The sequence below is a fragment of the Zeugodacus cucurbitae genome, chromosome 2, assembly GCF_028554725.1.
Source record: "Zeugodacus cucurbitae isolate PBARC_wt_2022May chromosome 2, idZeuCucr1.2, whole genome shotgun sequence".
In the NCBI taxonomy this organism is placed as follows: domain Eukaryota; kingdom Metazoa; phylum Arthropoda; class Insecta; order Diptera; family Tephritidae; genus Zeugodacus; species Zeugodacus cucurbitae.
Genome location: NC_071667.1, coordinates 34,343,415 through 34,360,611, shown reverse-complemented (window position 1 = coordinate 34,360,611; position 17,197 = coordinate 34,343,415). Strand labels below are relative to the sequence as shown.

Genomic DNA, 17,197 nt, shown 5'->3' with positions numbered 1-17,197 from the left:
AACGAACCAGAAATATTTATTGTTAATGATTGGTTCACCCAAAATCAACGAACCAAAAATATTTGTTGTTAATGAACGAAGGAAAAAAGAAAAGATTAAAAACTTAATTATTGATAGATTTTGAACAAAAAAACTAACTTTTGTGGTAAAAGTTTCGCCATATACTGAGTTGTAATAAAGATGTGTGGAAATTTTTCAAGAGAATCGCTTCATCTATACTAATACTAGCTGACCCGGCGAACTTCGCCCCGCCCAATTTTTATTTGAAATAGTTAAAACGCTTTTTGAACTCTGTTCAAGGCCATTTATCTGTATGGAATGTTAATATATTCAGGGAATAACGTCTCTGATCAATATAAATATTTTTGGCGAAGTTCGTTCTTTGTTTTGTTGTGTAGTGTGTAAACAAATAAAGAAGATGGCTCTCCAACACGCTAACATGACACATACATACCTATGTATGTACAGATGAAACTGTAAAATTTTGAACTTAAACGATAAATCGGTTTGAATCATTCGAATTCTCAGAATGAACATTTCCTCACTTTTAGATTTGCTGTGTTGTAGTAAACTATTCACTACAGTGAAATTATTATTTATGAATAAAGACGGAAACCTTAAGCCTGGTTTTCACTAGGTCATATTTGACGTCAAATGCTGTCAAAATAATGAAAACGGGTTGTCATATGGTGTCAGTTGCGTTTGCCGGCATATTTGCCAACGAACGGCAATTTAAATTGACAGCGAAATGAAAACAATCAAAATACGTTATGTGGCAATATTTGACATCAAAATTAGATTTGCCAACATGTTGGCAAATTATTTCCATTTGCCTCGCGAATGATGTGCAAAAATAAATAAAAAAGATTTTTCGCTTTTCAAGGTAAGTGTTTTATTATATTTTCTAATTTCAATTAATGTATTATTCCAACCTTTTTCAGTTTCAAAATGGCAGAAGAAATGAGTGCAAATACAGAAATGTTAATTCCAAGCATCAAGCGGGTGCGAAAAATGAACGCAAGGTGGACAGCGGAGGAGACTGAGCAACTAATTCAAGAAGTGGAGTCAAGGGAAGGAACCTGGAATTTCCTTTCAGCGGATTATCGCGATAGGAATTTGCGTGAGGCTCAGTGGCATGAAGTGGCAGAAACACTAAATATGCCACGAGCCGAAGTATCAGCCAAGTGGAACAGCCTTCGTTGTTCTTTTCGCGTAAGTTTTTCACATATAGTACACAATAGTACACAACAAATTGCAATATATATATATCTTTTAGGCGGCCTTCAACCGAAGGGCTCATACAAAAAGTGGACAAGGTGCTGGAAGAACGCCTACTATGAACCCACTCTACAAATCGCTAAAGTTCCTCGAGCCTACATTAAATGTTGAAGCGAGCACCACTTCAAATTTAATAAATGTAAGTATATATATGTATATATAATAATTTATAAAAAAATATTAATATTTATTTTTCATGTGTTTATTTGTTATTATAGGACAGCTCGTCGACCCTGACCACTCCAACAATATTGTTTGAGTCGGAAACGGTATCTGGCGATATACCACCAACGCCATCTACTTCACGACCCAATTTAAGGAAACGTCGTGTTGAAAAAAACGACGATGGATACATTGAAGTAGTTCAACGTGCGCAGGAGACCCTCACATCTGCTACAAAAACTGATGCTTGGGATGATTTAGGCAACTTTGTGGCATCAAACGGCCGTGAGTGGGACCAAGAATCTCCACAACTGGCCAGAGAATTCAAGCGGGACATATGTGAGTTGATATTTAAGTATCAGCAGAAATTCACACGGTAAAAACAGTTGCAGAATTGTATATGTAATAAAACATAATTTTGCTGTTATGTTATAGCTCAGCATAATGCCGTTTAAATATAAAATCTTTAATTAGTCAAATGAAATGATGTACCAAATGTTCCTTTTTTATATCTTTTTATATATATTTTTAAATGAACTTAGTATTTTTATAATTAGTAATACAATAATAAATATAAAATAAGAAATGAATTATATAAATATATATTGAATTCAAAATAATATAACTTTTGTTTTATTTAAAATTCAGAAAGTTTTTAAAATAGGTATAATGAAAATATTTTGTATTTACAAAATAAGTTAAATTATAGAATTACACATTTATAAATGAGAAAGATAGGAGTAAACTACAAAGAAGAGTTATGCAATATTGTCCTATTATATTGCCATTCAACCTCTCCATGAGGAGTCATGAAATACTCCATAAATCTTTCACGGACATTTATCGCGCTGTCTGCTGGTCTACCTAAAACACTGCTTGGCCGAACTGATGGAAGCATTCCATTTTCCCCCAACTCCATTCGCCAATTACCTGGATCGATAATGCCATTTGTGTCTTTGTCTACGTCAGACATTCGTATATATATAGACTTGCGTATTAATAAGTAATTATGTAATACACAAATCGCGAGGACAATAATTGTCGCATGTTCGGGAGTAACGTCCATTGGTCTTCTGAGGATCCGAAAACGCGATGCACAAATGCCAAACACATTTTCCACCACATTTCTTGCTCTGGATAGCCTATAATTAAATATTTTGTACGACATCACTTGATTGCGGAAGCTGAATGGTTTCATTAAGTATGTTTTTAAAGGAAAAGCGTCGTCAGCTACAATGGCAAATGGCATTTCATCACTTTCATGTGGAAGTGACTTCGCTGGCGGAAAATTTAAACTGTTTTCTGCAAGTGCCGTCGAAAGAGCACATCTGAAAAATAATAATGTTTTTTAGTTATTAACGTTCAATGATATTATTTTATATTAGTTTTACCTTGCGAAAACGCCTCCATCAGATTCCCGACCATAAGCTCCAACTTCAACAAATAAAAATTTATAGTCGGCATCAACCATAGCCATCAAAACGATGCTATTGTATTTCTTGTAGTTGAATTACTCAGAACCGCAGTTCGCAGGCGCCTGAATCGCTATATGTTTCCCATCCAACGCACCGCAACAATTAGGGAAATTCCATCGCTGGTAAAAACGTTCCGCTATTTCTGTCCATTCCTCATGAGTGTTTGGAACCTTATTAGAAAATATTTTATATTTTATTACTGACTAACGTGAATAGGCATGAATACTCACTTTTAAAAATTCGTCCTTTAAAGCTTTAAAAATTGCACTACACGTGTTATGCACTATATGGCAGATGGTAGTTTTCCCCAATAGAAAAACACTCATCAAACTCGAGAAGTTATCACCTGTGGCTAAATAGCGTAGTGTTACCGCCAGTCTTTCACCGACCGAGATCGCTTCACGGAATCGTGTGTTTCTTTTGTAAATATATGGAGTAAGACGCACCACTAAAAAATCGAAATCTTCCAGAGTCATCCTCAGGAAGTTCTTCAACCACTTTGGGTCCTGAGAAACCAGCTTGGATCGAAGTGTGGAGTAAAATCCACTGGTGCAACGATTCCTTAATCCTGGTCTAATCCACCACTGCTTTGGTTTCCTTTGCTGAGTCCTTTTCTTTTTCCAAGCTTTTAATGACGTTATAAGACATAACGCCGCAGTTACTATTGTAATTTTTCTTCTTTATTCATTTTTACACTTTCACGCACTTATTTAAAAATAATTATATCTTCAATTTAACAGCTGTCAAAATTGCCTCTTCACAATTGCCTGTTCACAATTGACATAAATGAAAACAGGTGGTCAATCATCTGACACCAAAAATTGACGACAGTTTTTGAAAGGCACTGCAGTATCGACATTCGGTCAGTTTGGATGTTGTAATGAAAACGCATTTGCCACCAAAAGCACAGCTGTTCGTTTAGGCAGTTTTTGATGTCAATTATTTTGACCTAGTGAAAACCAGGCATTAGTATATATCTGGTATAAAAATCCACGGGATTGAGATTTGAACTTGAGGTCAAAATTTTTAAAATTATTGATGAAAATTTTCGTAGAGTTGATAATAAGCACAAATTTTCATAAAATAGTTCATTTTTGATTTTATATTCAAGTTTTTAACAAATAAGTTAATTACAAAATTGTTAGTTGATAACATGTAACATTTAATTTTATAATCTTAGGAAAGATAATTCTTAATTTTTAATAGTAGTATTTATTTTTTTTTGAATTATAAACATTTTAATTTAACTTAGCACTAATTGGTGCACAATATTTTTGGTTAACCTGTCTCGAGATAACACAAATAGATTTGATGGTTTTCCCACACGTGAGCATGCAACATATAATAAATCTAACCCACAAATGGACATTGTTTGGCCTTGAGACTTATTAATGGACATGGCAAAAGCTAAACGAATAGGAAACTGTAGTCTGTGCATTATTGAGGTTCGATTTTTTTGGTGGCATTTTATTGAAAATATTACTTCAAAGTTCAAAATAAGATTTAATAAATAAAATGAAAAGCAAGCTAATAATACTTACTTTTATTTAATTCGTTTAAAGAGTTTTAAATAATAAAAATAAAGCAAAGCGTGGCCGAGTATGATAAATTTTAAACACACGTTTTACGTTTAATAAATGGTAAATTTTAAACACACGTTTTGCGTTTAATAAATTTTAGCTAAAATAAACGTTTGGACTTTTAATATAACAGCATCTGCTTCTATAGCGCCATCTAGCCTAATACAGCGCACTTATTCAATTACCTTACAACGTCAGCCGTTAGTATCACAAATAAGTGTCAATAAATGTATTCTCATGTAGCGCCATCTACTGCAATAGCACATATAGCTCTAAATTTAACTCCAAATGTACTCCATACTTATGTTGTGCTTAAGATAAAACAGGAAAATAGTGTTTTACAGTTCATACTTATGCTTAACTGAAAATGGGCTTAAACAATGCTTAAATAACAGCTGATTTTTGTTTTGAATTTGCTTTGAATTTTCAGCGACATCTTTCGTAGCGTAGGGCAAGTGTCCGTTCGTTTGCACTCAATAACAGCTTATACTTTTCCTTCAGTTCCCATAGGTGCTCCGACTCGCAAGTGATGAAATTTGGGGTTCTTTTGTTGTTTTCATCAATTTTTGATATAATTTTCCTCGCAAATTTATGTATTGTCTGTTATAATTTAAATATTTCAAACATATTTTTATGAATGACATTTGTAAAACATATGTTGCCCATAACGTTGCCATATATCATAATAAAATTTTATAGAAATTAAGCATTGACTGTGAAACGCAAACGACTACTCAGTTTGCAACAATACTTAGCTAAGATTTTATTTAGGCACAACTTAAGTATGAACTGTGAAACCGGGCATTAGCCATACAAAATTCTATACCTAAATGCAAATAAATGAAATTTTTTTTTTTGCATTTAGGAAATACATGCAGAAATCAACTCTGCGATTTCCTAAATTCCTCTGAAATCTCCCAAATTCGAGGAAGATTTACTGGAAAAGAGTGGCAGCATTGCTTATTTGTCTGACCATACATATGTACATAACTTTATTTATTTCACGGATTGTATGTGATTTTTTCTTAAATTTAGAATATTAGAAGTCATAGATTCGTATAACTTTACCACAAATAGTATAAACTTCAAACAACGCATTTTCATTTAAGGTTTTTAGCAAGTGGCAGCTTTTGTTATGACAGCCTAAATCCATGAAAATTTAGAAAGAAATGTAGCTCTTTGCTAATAATAAACAAATAATTTGCAATAAATAAATAATGCGACTATAAGGAGAGTTATAAACTATCCTATCTTTCAAGTTGGACCAAACTGCACACAGTGTTAAAAATTTCATTAAAATCGGTTCAGTAGTTTAGGAGTCCATCGAAAACAAACAATGTGACACGTGATTTTTATATATTAAGATTATAAAGAGGAAATGTTTGTTTTTTGTTTGTTTGTCTCGAATAGGCTCCGAAACTGCTGAACTGATTTGAAAAATTCTTTCACCGTTGGAAAGCTATACTATCCCTGAGTGACATAGGCTATATTTTGTTAAAAAAAAAAATAGGGTTCCTTACCAAAACTCCGATAATATAAAAAAAATACCAAAAAACTTTTTTATTGTTGCTTTGTTAAAATATTTTTGTTATAGTTCAATTGTATAATGTTGTGTCGATAGCCCAAAACAATTTGTAACAAATAAGGAAAGGCTAAGTTCGGACCCAACCGAACATTTTATACTCTCGCAATTTATTGATGTTATTTTATTAAGATAACACACAATTTGACCTATATATTCGACATAAAGTCCAATAGAAAATCATCATATATAGTATATGAGGGCTGATGTAATTCCAGAACCAATTTCACTCATTTTCACCACCAAGGTTATCGGGAATAGGGGCAACATGGCACCTGTTAGTAGGCAAACAAACGGCACATTCGGCCTTGAAATTACTCCTAAATTGCAAATGAACTAAACACAAGTCGGAAAAATCGCCAAAAATAGCGCTATAACGAAAATTTTCCAAATATTCAAGAAGTCGCTGGAGGTACTGCACAGGACTTTAAAATATCTTTATTGTCGATGAACGTTTTTGGTGGAGCCAGGATTCTGTTAGCAGGTGATTTACGCCAGACTCTCCCAATTATTCCTAGATGAACTGTTACTGACGGGCTAATCGCATGCCTAAAATCATTTAATTTGTGGCGACACATAAAGAATCGCCAATTAACAACTAACATATGAGTGTTTTTGCAACAATATCAATTTACGATTGTAGAAGTAGTTGGCAGTTGACACCTCGATGGATTAATAGCATTTCCAACAGATTTCTGTCACTTCATTGACTCGCAAGAGAAGTTTTCCTGACATGTATGATGATATGATAACCATAAATGACTGATTGAATGATCTATATTGGTGGTAAAGAAAAAAGATATCGATGATCTTAATGCGACAATTTAGAATTTCGGTCCAAGAGAGTTTGCACAGCTACAAACCAGGATGACGTAGTCAATTATCCCAAACTATTTAAAATTGCCTGTACTATCACCACTCACTTTGCAATTAAAAGTAGTGTGAGTTGTAATCATGCTGCGTAACATAAATCAACATCGAGTAATCAATATCGTCGCCGAAGCCAAGATTGGACCAACTTAATATTAAATTAAGTATACCTTAGCCACAAAAACGTGTGGCCGGGTCTGCTAGTAACTTTTGAAGAAATAGTGTCCACTGACTTCAAAATTCGAGTTTTGAGATAAATCCGTTTAAATTTTTACATTCTTGAAATTGTAATCATATCGATTTCATACTTTTAGATAATATTTTAATATTGTAAAATTAAAAAGACAAAAAAACTTTAAAATTTTGATTCCCACGTAATCGCTCAATTCAACAAATGGTCCAAATAAGCGTGGTTCCTGTAATTGAACAAACTTTTCATTTAAACGGGATTATTATTATTGAACAAATTGTGCAATTAAGCGATTAATTAATTAATTGATTCCCCGGTTATTTGAACGAAAATTTGTGCAAATTTTGATATGCAGTTAAACGAAAAGTACTGTATATATGAAGAATATAAACAAAATTTATACTTAAATCAATGTACAAAAAATCAATTCTTAAAAAGTAAAATAGAACATATACAAGAAAATGTTGTATCCGGTAAATATGGGATAATACATCCGAATATTTTAACTAATGAAGAAATTATAAAATATAATATCGATTATAATAAGCTTAAATATCTACAATTGGGAACAGCAATGGTAAATAATACATTTCTTGTATTTGGAATAAAAATACCAAAAAATTTTGTAAATGTAAAAATAAGAAAAATAATACCAATACCTAACAATGAAAATAATGAAATAGATGCAAAAATAGAGGAAATATTTACCTATAAAAATAAAACATTGATATTTGAAGATAATAAATCATTAGAACAAATGAAATGGGCAAACATTGTATCTTAAGAAATGATTGTAATCTTATAAAATGTAAAGAACTCGAAATACAAATGAATTTAAAAACAATTTTTATTAAAAATGCTATAAATTTAATGATCAATAATACATGTTATTAAGAAATACCTATAATAAGTAGAAACTATTTAATAAGATTTAATAATTGTTCAATTAAAATTAACGACTATTATTTTTCTAATTTTGTCAAAGAAATTAAAGAAAATATTGTAACTGTGAAATATAAAGATATTCACAATTTTACAAAATAAATAACTTTTGATGAAAAAGTAGAAGAATTTAAATCAAATATGGAGAATATTTTTAAATTCAAAATACATACAAATATATAACATATTTGCAATATCTTAAGCATTATTAAAAAACACAAGTATATATAAATAAAAATAAAAAATTAAATAAAAGAATTCATGAGAATTCTGATATAAAAGGGGGAGTAGTTACATATATGAATAAACCAACAACAAATATTAAAACTGATAAATTTGCCGAATTTTTTAACGAAATAATGAGACCTCATATCCTTTGTTTTTGTATAAATCGATGTAAAACAAATTCACTTAATTCACAATATTTCTGAGAACTTGAATAACCTGAGTTCATTAACTTTAGTCAGCATTTAAGTAATAACGATGCATAAGCAAGTGCATACTTTAATGTAAAACATATGTAATAAGTAAAATAAGTAATTATGCTTTGTAAGCAGAAATACCATTGTACCATTAACTTGAACCATTATAATTAATAAATTGTAAATTCAGTCTGACTTAACCATCTAAACCAACTGAAATTTTCTTTCGCAAATTCGTTATTTTTAAAAACACTTAGACACATTCTAGTATTAAAATTTGCGTGGTCTGAATCAGCTACCTCGACTTGTAGTTTTTTATATCGAATCGGATGGTTCAAAGTCGCAGTCCATTTTAATTGCAAAATCCTTAGCTTTCTGAAAAACTTGAGCACTAGATATTACCGCGTTTTTACTCTGTTGCATGAACTTTGGCGGAGACGCTTGCGTTTTAAATTATTTCTGGTAGATAACTCCACTTCTTTTTAGTATCTTAAAATTCGGCGAATAGTCTAAACGTTGCAATTGTATTTTTTAGCAACCTCTTTTTTGATATTTCATCGTGGTTAACTATATTTATAATCTCGATCTTTTGTTTTATCATTAAAGAAGTAATTTTCCGCCCTTTTCCAGGCATTTTACAAAATTAGTTTCATTAATTAATTTTTTTTTTACGTCTGCAAATGCGTCTCCCTCTTCAGTTCTCGATATCTATCCCACCCTGAACGTGTTGTGGTCGATCGCAACGTTGCGAGGTAGGCAATCTGTTTTCCTCCACTGCGGAACGACAATTCTCATCGTACCAACTGGTTTTTTTGCGTTGCCGGAGACCAATTGTTTCGGCTGCAGCGGTATACATTGAGTTTGAGATGCCGTTCCACAGCTCCCTTATATCGAGATGCTGATGAATGCTCTCAGAGAGCAGGAGTGCAAGTCGAGTAGAAAATCGTTCGGCTGTCGGTTGTGATTGCAGCTTTTCGACGTCGAACCTTCCTTGTGTTTGTTGACGGGCGTTCTTTGCTGCACAGAGGCGAGTGCATATCTTTGCTGCTACTAGATAATGGTCCGAGTCTATATTTGGTTCTCGGAGCGTACGCACGTCTAAAACACTGGAGACATGTCTTCCGTCTATCACAACGTGATCGATTTGATTGCGCATGTTTCGATCAGGGGACAGCCACGTTGCTTGATGAATTTATGCTGGAATCTGGTACTACAGACAACCATATTTCGGGCCCCAGCGAAGTCGATCAGCCTCAGGCCGTTTGGCGATGTTTCGTCATGGAGGCTGAATTTTCCGACTGTTGTGCCAAAGACACCTTCTTTACCCACCCTGGCGTTAAAATCGCCAAGCACGATTTTGACATCGTGGCGGGGGCAGCGCTCATAGGTGCGTTCCAGTCGCTCATAGAAAGTATCTTTGGTCACATCGTCCTTCTCTTCCGTTGGGGCGTGGGCGCAAATAAGCGATATGATGAAGAAGAACCTCGCTTTTATGCGGATTGTGGCTAGGCGTTCATCCACCGGGGTGAATGCCAGAACTCTCTCCCACCACAAATCCAACACCAAATTTGCGCTCCTTTATATGGCCACTGTAGTAGATGTCTCAAGGACCCACCTTCTTTCGTCCTTGTCCCGTCCATCGCACTTCTTGGATGGCGGTGATGTCAGCCTTTAGTTGTATGAGGACATCAACCAGCTGGGCAGAGGCACCTTCCCAATTAAGGGTCCGGACATTCCAGGTGCATGCCCTTATATCATTATCCTTAAAACGTTTGCAGGGCTCGTCATCAAAAGGGCGGGGTCTCATCCGAAGCTCTGTGTTTGTTTTCATTGGGGAGCTTTTTTTATGTGGTGGGTCCCAAGCCCTACGCACAACCGCATAAGCGGCTTCGCCTTCTCACTTTAGCTCGCCTCCAAACGGATGTATGTTAGCTACCCAGGGGATACTTGGTCTAAAACCGGAAGTCGTGAGCTGCTTGAGTCATATGCAAAGGAATCGTTCCTGGCCACTCCCAAGTGAATGGCAATCAGAAACTTTCCTCACTTGCGTGAACTTCTACATATAACCCCATAGTTATTGGACACAAGGAATAAATTAATGACACTTATGCCAGTTAAAAGTAGGAATAGAAAAGGCTTAGTTAATGCAATTGGCAGTATGTCACAATGGCTTTTTGAAACAATGGTCAAAAGGACAGGCAAACTATAGAAACACACCTTTTACAAACGAATGACTCATTTAACAAACAAATTAAAATTAACTATTATTTTGCATCCGCCATTGAACATTTAAAAGAAATTGTTAAAAGCCATAGACTAACAAGTAAGGAAAGTCTAAGTTCGGGTGTAACCGAACATTTTATACTCTCGCAATTTATTGAAGAAATTTTATTAAGATAACACACAACGTTACCCATAAATTCGGCATAAAGTTTAATAGAATAACGAAAATCGTTATATATAGATAAGAGGGCTGAGGTTATTCCTGAACCGATTTCATTCATTTTCATCAGCAAGGTACACTATATCCAACAATATAAGCTCACTTAATTTTGCTAAGATATATCACATATTAACCAATACATATATGCAGATTAAAGCCCACCGTATTCTTGAAAACCCTATAATTAGGTATATGGGAGCTAGAAGATGTTGTGACCCGATTTTAATAATTTTTGTAACAGAGACACACTATTGGAAGAAATCAATTTCCTCTGAATTACATTAAATTATCTGAGAGATTTACCCATAATTTAACCTAAGGCCCTGAGTTCAACATGTTCGATATCTGGGGCCTTGAAAAGTTATAGTGCGTTTTCGACAAGTTTTTCACAAGTGATGCCACAGATCATATACAGTATTGTGTAAAGTTTTATTTCGCTATCTTCATCGGTTCCTAATGTATATATTATAAAGTGAAGGATTCAGATGGAATTCAAGTCAAGAAAATAGTATATACCAATTTTCATTGAAATCTGTCGAGTAGTTCCTGAGATATGGTTTTTGACCCATAAGTGGGCGATGCCACACCCACTTTTCAGACGGACAGACAGACAGACGGACAGACGGACGGACAGACATCCGGATTTCAAATCCACTCGTCATCCTGATCATTTATGTATATATAACCCCATATCTAGCTCTTTTATTTCTTGGTGACACAAACAACCGTTATGTGAACAAAACTATTATACTCTGTGCAACATGTTGCGATAGTATAAAAATAGAAAAAGAATAAATAAATTCACAGTACTTTTCGTTTAATTGACCCTATTGTTAATTGGTTTCCCCGTTTAATTGAACGGTGTTATCGGGCAAAAAATATAGCATATGAAAGCACATTTAAATTTTCTGGGATAATTGGTAGTGTCCGACCGATACCAAAACTTTGGCCAATGCCGATGCCGATTAATCGGCCAGTTGGCAAAGAATCGGCCGATGCCGATGCCGATTCTTTCATCAACAATTTTATTTAGTAAATTAGTATAGTAACAAAATAAAATCAGAGACAAATAACATCACAAAATAAGTAAAAATTCAATTCATATGTAAATATCAAGTAGTTTATTCATTTAATTAATACTCAAAACTAAATAAATTATTATTATAAGATATCTGTTGATAGAACAAATAAGTTATTCGCGTTTTCTCAAAGCGAATCAGCAATCAGCAATATAGCTTTTTTTCTTTAAGGCGGTATACCGGTGTGACATTTTCAAAAAATCGATTTTTTATTTTTTGCTTATTCGATAGTTTATAATTTCAAAAATATCCTGTGAAGCGTATCTTGAATAGTTTTCGAATGGCAGCGTTCTAAAGCTCATAGGTATAAGCCGCTATATTCGAAACTTTAAACGCTCGAAACGGCTTTTCACAAAATTACTGACATCATCAAATTTAAACTGAATGTTCTTGAATATATTTACTATACAATGACCTACGATCTTTTTTATACTCTCGCAGCAAAAGTTGCTAAGAGAGTATTATAGTTTTGTCCACATAACGGTTGTTTGTAAGTCCTAAAACTAAACGAGTTAGATATAAGGTTATATATACCAAAGTGATCAGGGTGACGAGTAAAGTTTAAATCCTGATGTCTGTCTGTCCGTCTGTCCGTCCGTGCAAGCTGTAACTTGAGTAAAAATTGAGATATCTTAATGAAACTTGGAACACAAAGATAGGCGGAATCGGACCACTGCCACGCCCACAAAATGGCTATAACCAAAAACACATAAAGAGCTATAACTAAGCCATAAATAAAGTTAAGAAAATAAAATTTGGAACATATGATCGCAATAGGGAGGGGCACATTTGAATGTAATTTTTTTGCAAAAGTGGGCGTGACCCCGCCCCCAAAAAGGTTTTTTGTATATATCTTGGAAACCAATAAAGCTATATAAGCCAAACTTTCTGCAGTCGTTTCTTTTAACCGTTTCCTTATACAGTCCAAAAATGAAATCGGATAATAACCACGCCTACCTCCCATACAAAGGTTAGGTTGAAAATTACTAAAAGTGTGTTAAATCATTAAAATTTTGTGCTCTAAAGAAATCTAAAAAGTAAAAAAAAACGTATTTTAGTATAATCCGAAAGAAGTAGAAAGAATCGGCTAAGAATCGGCCAAATATGGCCGATGCCGATACCAAGGCCGATTAATCGGTCGGTCTCTAATAATTGGACTCGGTTAATTGATTTTCCCGCTTAGTTGGTTCAAAATATACTTATGCCATCAAAACTAATTTTCCTTTTAAATTTCCCCGGTTAATTCCACCAAATAATATAGTTGAAAAAATCAATCTTCTAATCAACACTGTGTAATTCTTCAATATGTATGTATGTATATGATTGCCGTTGAACCGTTTAGCCGGTTATAGCCGAATCGATGAGAGCGTGCCAGTCGTCTCTTTCCTTCGCAGTTCGGCGCCAATTAGAGAACCCAAGTGTAACCAAGTCCCTCCAACGGAGTGGAGGCCTTCCGCATCGAACACTTTCAGAGCTGGAGTTCGTTTCGTCCATTCGGACAACATGACCTAGCCAGCGTAGCCGCTGTCTTTTTATTCGCTGAACTATGTCAATGTCGTCGTATAGCTCGTACAGCTCATCGTTTCATCGCCTGCGGTATTCGCCGTTGCCAATGTTCTGAGGTCCATAAATCTTGCGCAAAATTTTCCTCTCGAAAACTCCTAGTGTCGTCTCATCTGATGTTGACATCGTCCAAGCTTCTGCACCATACAGCAGGACAGGAATGATAAGCGACTTGTAGAGTTTGATTTTGGTTCGCCGAGAGAGGGCTTTACTCTTCATTTGCCTACTCAGTCCAAAGTAGCACCTATACGAAATTATCTACGACTTCGAAGTTATGACTGTCAACAGTGACGTGGGAGCCAAGACCCGAATGCGCCGACTGTTTGCTTGATGACAGAAGATATTTCGTCTTGTCCTCATTCACCTCCAGACCCATTCGCTTCGCCTCCTTATCCATGCGGGAAAAAGCAGAACAAACGGCGCAGTTGTTGCTTCCGATGATATTAATATCATCGGCGTACGCCAGCAGCATAATTTTTCAATAATAAATTTGAATAACAAATACATATATGTACATATGTACATAAATAGATTCATAGATCCCTATGCATGTAAGTACAAAAAATTGTTATTACAATTTCTCCTATAATGGTAAAAAATATTCAAATATTTGAAAAACTGTAGGTGCACATACATATGAACACAAGTATGCAGTCTTCTTTAAGGGGTTAGGTGGGTTTAAGAGGTTGAAAACATGAGTATATTTACATTTCTTTCAAGGTATACAATCATATATTTCATTCAGCATATTGAAGATACATATTTAAACAGTATTTTGTGAAATTAATATTTACAAATTCCGAAAGCTTAGACGTTGTTACCTAATCTTCCATAAAGTGTCCATAAAAGGTTCTTGCCGTGGACATCATAACTCATTATTGGTTCATCCAAATCAACGAACCAGAAATATTTATTGTTAATGATTGGTTCACCCAAAATTAACGAACCAAAAATATTTGTTGTTAATGAACGAAGGAAAAAAGAAAAGATTAAAAACTTAATTATTGATAGATTTTGAACAAAAAAACTAACTTTTGTGGTAAAAGTTTCGCCATATACTGACTCGAAAAATAGTTGTAATAAAGATGTGTGGAAATTTTTCAAGAGAATCGCTTCATCTATACTAATACTAACTGACCCGGCGAACTTCGCCCCGCCAAATTTTTATTTGAAATAGTTAAAACACTTTTTGAACTCTGTTCAAGGCCATTTATCTGTATGGAATGTTAATATATTCAGGGAATAACGTCTCTGATCAATATAAATATTTTTGGCGAAGTTCGTTCTTTGTTTTGTTGTGTAGTGTGTAAACAAATAAAGAAGATGGCTCTCCAACACGCTAACATAACACATACATACCTATGTATGTACAGATGAAACTGTAAAATTTTGAACTTAAACGATAAATCGGTTTGAATCATTCGAATTCTCAGAAAGAACATTTCCTCACTTTTAGATTTGCTGTGTTGTAGTAAACTATTCACTACAGTGAAATTATTATTTATGAATAAAGACGGAAACCTTAGTATATATCTGGTATAAAAATCCACGGGATTGAGATTTGAACTTGAGGTCAAAATTTTTAAAATTATTGATGAAAATTTTCGTAGAGTTGATAATAAGCACAAATTTTCATAAAATAGTTCATTTTTGATTTTATATTCAAGTTTTTAACAAATAAGTTAATTACAAAATTGTTAGTTGATAACATGTAACATTTAATTTTATAATCTTAGGAAAGATAATTCTTAATTTTTAATAGTAGTATTTATTTTTTTTGAATTATAAACATTTTAATTTAACTTAGCACTAATTGGTGCACAATATTTTTGGTTAACCTGTCTCGAGATAACACAAATAGATTTGATGGTTTTCCCACACGTGAGCATGCAACATATAATTGTCCATGGGAAAAACATGGATTATCCAAATCTAACCCACAAATGGACATTGTTTGGCCTTGAGGCTTATTAATGGACATGGCAAAAGCTAAACGAATAGGAAACTGTAGTCTGTGCATTATTGAGGTTCGATTTTTTTGGTGGCATTTTATTGAAAATATTACTTCAAAGTTCAAAATAAGATTTAATAAATAAAATGAAAAGCAAGCTAATAATACTTACTTTTATTTAATTCGTTTAAAGAGTTTTAAATAATAAAAATAAAGCAAAGCGTGGCCGAGTATGATAAATTTTAAACACACGTTTTACGTTTAATAAATGGTAAATTTTAAACACATGTTTTGCGTTTAATAAATTTTAGCTAAAATAAACGTTTGGACTTTTAATATAACAGCATCTGCTTCTATAGCGCCATCTAGCCTAATACAGCGCACTTATTCAATTACCTTACAACGTCAGCCGTTAGTATCACAAATAAGTGTCAATAAATGTATTCTCATGTAGCGCCATCTACTGCAATAGCACATATAGCTCTAAATTTAACTCCAAATGTACTCCATACTTATGTTGTGCTTAAGATAAAACAGGAAAATAGTGTTTTACAGTTCATACTTATGCTTAACTGAAAATGGGAGGCTTAAACAATGCTTAAATAACAGCTGATTTTTGTTTTGAATTTGCTTTGAATTTTCAGCGACATCTTTCGTAGCGTAGGGCAAGTGTCCGTTCGTTTGCACTCAATAACAGCTTATACTTTTCCTTCAGTTCCCATAGGTGCTCCGACTCGCTAGTGATGAAATTTGGGGTTCTTTTGTTGTTTTCATCAATTTTTGATATAATTTTCCTCGCAAATTTATGTATTGTCTGTTATAATTTAAATATTTCAAACATATTTTTATGAATGACATTTGTAAAACATATGTTGCCCATAACGTTGCCATATATCATAATAAAATTTTATAGAAATTAAGCATTGACTGTGAAACGCAAACGACTACTCAGTTTGCAACAATACTTAGCTAAGATTTTATTTAGGCACAACTTAAGTATGAACTGTGAAACCGGGCATTAGCCATACAAAATTCTATACCTAAATGCAAATAAATGAAATTTTTTTTTTGCATTTAGGAAATACATGCAGAAATCAACTCTGCGATTTCCTAAATTCCTCTGAAATCTCCCAAATTCGAGGAAGATTTACTGGAAAAGAGTGGCAGCATTGCTTATTTGTCTGACCATACATATGTACATAACATTATTTATTTCACGGATTGTATGTGATTTTTTCTTAAATTTAGAATATTAGAAGTCATAGATTCGTATAACTTTACCACAAATAGTATAAACTTCAAACAACGCATTTTCATTTAAGGTTTTTAGCAAGTGGCAGCTTTTGTTATGACAGCCTAAATCCATGAAAATTTAGAAAGAAATGTAGCTCTTTGCTAATAATAAACAAATAATTTGCAATAAATAAATAATGCGACTATAAGGAGAGTTATAAACTATCCTATCTTTCAAGTTGGACCAAACTGCACACAGTGTTAAAAATTTCATTAAAATCGGTTCAGTAGTTTAGGAGTCCATCGAAAACAAACAATGTGACACGTGATTTTTATATATTAAGATTATAAAGAGGAAATGTTTGTTTTTTGTTTGTTTGTCTCGAATAGGCTCCGAAACTGCTGAACTGATTTGAAAAATTCTTTC

General features: G+C 33.6%; 1 protein-coding gene across 1 annotated transcript; it reads left to right on the top strand.

Moving 5' to 3' along the window:
* The first annotated feature begins 1,072 nt into the window (after nucleotides 1-1,072).
* On the top strand, nucleotides 1,073-1,912 carry LOC128921769 (uncharacterized). Its single transcript, XM_054229955.1, has 3 exons — nucleotides 1,073-1,212; nucleotides 1,277-1,417; nucleotides 1,497-1,912. Exons 1-3 carry the CDS (start codon nucleotides 1,159-1,161, stop codon nucleotides 1,818-1,820), a joined length of 519 nt encoding a protein of 172 aa, XP_054085930.1. The 5' UTR covers nucleotides 1,073-1,158; the 3' UTR covers nucleotides 1,821-1,912.
* The last annotated feature ends 15,285 nt before the right edge of the window (nucleotides 1,913-17,197 follow it).

What these genes read in the sequence shown, in the direction of transcription:
- LOC128921769 (XM_054229955.1), top strand. Translation starts at nt 1,159, where the DNA reads ATGCCACGAGCCGAAGTATCAGCCAAGTGGAACAGCCTTCGTTGTTCT. An exon ending in GCCTTCGTTGTTCTTTTCGC is followed by an intron (nt 1,213 to 1,276) that starts GTAAGTTTTTCA and finishes TATATCTTTTAG; the next exon opens with GCGGCCTTCAACCGAAGGGC. An exon ending in CCACTTCAAATTTAATAAAT is followed by an intron (nt 1,418 to 1,496) that starts GTAAGTATATAT and finishes TTGTTATTATAG; the next exon opens with GACAGCTCGTCGACCCTGAC.